The sequence below is a fragment of the Octopus bimaculoides genome, chromosome 27, assembly GCF_001194135.2.
Source record: "Octopus bimaculoides isolate UCB-OBI-ISO-001 chromosome 27, ASM119413v2, whole genome shotgun sequence".
NCBI classification, from domain to species: domain Eukaryota; kingdom Metazoa; phylum Mollusca; class Cephalopoda; order Octopoda; family Octopodidae; genus Octopus; species Octopus bimaculoides.
In genome coordinates this window covers 21,040,172-21,042,155 of record NC_069007.1, presented here as the reverse complement: position 1 = coordinate 21,042,155, position 1,984 = coordinate 21,040,172, and the positions used below count along the sequence as shown (strand labels likewise).

Here is a 1,984-nt window from a genome sequence, read left to right as displayed (position 1 = left end):
ACCAAAATTTGAAACCAATATAGAAGTGAAACTGAACCAGTGCATGTGTTCATCATTGACATAATGACCCTCCCAAGACACAACGAAATCTGTTCACGTCAAGAACCTTGCAAACCGAATACAAAAATGAAAATATTTGTCTTACCTGCGAACGCAGCAAGCACAAGGCAGGAGAGAATGGCTAACTTAATCATCTTCTTCAGTTTTCCAGAGCAAAATGAATATCTGTAGATGTTACACAGCCAATTTATAGGGGTTCCTTATCACCCAAATAATCACTGTATGACAAGTTTTGCAGAAAGTTGATTAGTAGAGATAATTGTTTAATATATCAACAAGGGGTAGCAATGACTTAAGGAGGGGGAGGAAGAAAAAGAAAAGCAATCTAAAATAAAAAAAACAACATTTTTTAAACTGGAATCTTAGCACAAAAGAACTCTTCTGATAATCGGTGAGAACTTCAGCAGCTGTGAAAGGAATTGCTGCCGATTCTTAGGGCCTCACTACTACTACTACTACCACCACCATTCTACCAGCACCAGCACCACCGCCACCAATAATAATAATAATAATAATAATAATAATAATAATAATCCTTTCTATTATAGGCATAAGGCCTGAAATTTGTGGGGAGGGGGATAATCGATCACATCGACCCCAGTACTCAACTGGTACTTAATTTGTTGACCCTGAAAGGATGAAAGGCAAAGTCGACCTCGGCAGAATTTGAACGTAGCGATGGGTGAAATACTTTGCAATATTTCGTCTGCGGCTATGTTCTGAGTTTAAATTCCGCCAAGGTCCACTTTACCTTTCATCCTTTTGGGGTCGGTAAATTAAGTACCTTCCCCCAAAATTTCAGGCCTTGTGCCTATAATAGAAAGGATTATTATTATTATCATCATCATCATCATCGTTTAACGTCCGCTGAGGTTGACTTTGCCCTTCATCCTTTCAGGGTCAACAAATTAAGTACCAGTTGAGGACTGGTCCACCAGTCCTCAGTCAAATCATCCAACCCATGCTAGCATGGAAAGCAGACATTAAATGATGATGATGATGATGAATCTGAGAGAAATATTTCTCTGCAATCCTAAACGTACAGAAGCAATGGTTAACCAATTAACCAAGAGCCAGCTTCCAGAACCTGTCAAATTTTGGCCCAAGGCCAACAGTTTTGGGAGAGAGGCTAAGTCAAGTAAATCGCCCCCAGTACTCAACTGGTATTTTATTTCATCAACCCTGAAAGGAAAAAAAGGCAGAATCAACCTTGGTGGGATTTGAACCCAGAACGTAAAGATGGACAAAATACCACTAAGCATTTTGCCTGGTGTGCTAACGATTCCCCCAGCTCATTACATTAAAGTTACTGAAATATTACAAAACTTTTGACTCAACACAATTGGTAGTGTTATTATGTTTGTTGTTGTTATGATTGTTGTTATTGTTGATATTGTTGTGTTTGTTGTTGCTGGTGTTGTGGCTGTTGCTATTGTCGCTGTCATCACTAATCAAACAGATCTACAGCTAAAGCATATCAGCCATTGTATCCAAAATTATATCGGTCACATTTTATCACTCAAAGAAGGTTAGAGTTACTGCCCTCCCTCAACACCCGAGGGGGCGTGTCTGCCAGTGACAGGAGTCACGTGTAACTGTAATGCAATCAAGAAATTATCTTCAGTGTGATGTAACAGACTGTCTTGTGCGAAAGATTAATCACTGCTTCTCATCGTTATCAATTTACAACAACAGTAACAAGTGGTGGTAGTGGTGGTGGTTGCAGTAGTGGTTGTGGTAGTAGTGTGGTTACGGTGGGGTGATACATTGGTAGAATTGGTAGACAGTTGGAGTAGGGCAGAAATGAGTGTGGTTAAGAAGCTCTCTTTGCAAGACTGGGGGGGTTGGGGGGGAGGGGGTGTTCACCCTTCCCACCCATGTCGCACCCTGGGCAGGTGTCTTCTACTACAACTCCAGGTTGAGT

General features: G+C 40.8%; 1 protein-coding gene across 2 annotated transcripts in view; it reads right to left on the bottom strand.

The window, feature by feature from the left end:
* Positions 1 to 303, bottom strand: part of LOC106870995 (kielin/chordin-like protein) — a 7,080-nt gene extending 6,777 nt beyond the window's left edge. The window contains exon 1 of one of the 2 annotated variants that reach the window (XM_014917243.2): positions 146 to 303. In XM_014917243.2, the coding sequence (XP_014772729.1) occupies positions 146 to 194 (49 nt within the window). In that variant the 5' untranslated portion in view covers positions 195 to 303. The remainder of the gene's footprint in view (positions 1 to 145) is intronic. The other variant, XM_014917242.2, reaches the window with a different exon arrangement.
* Positions 304 to 1,984: the final 1,681 nt, after the last annotated feature.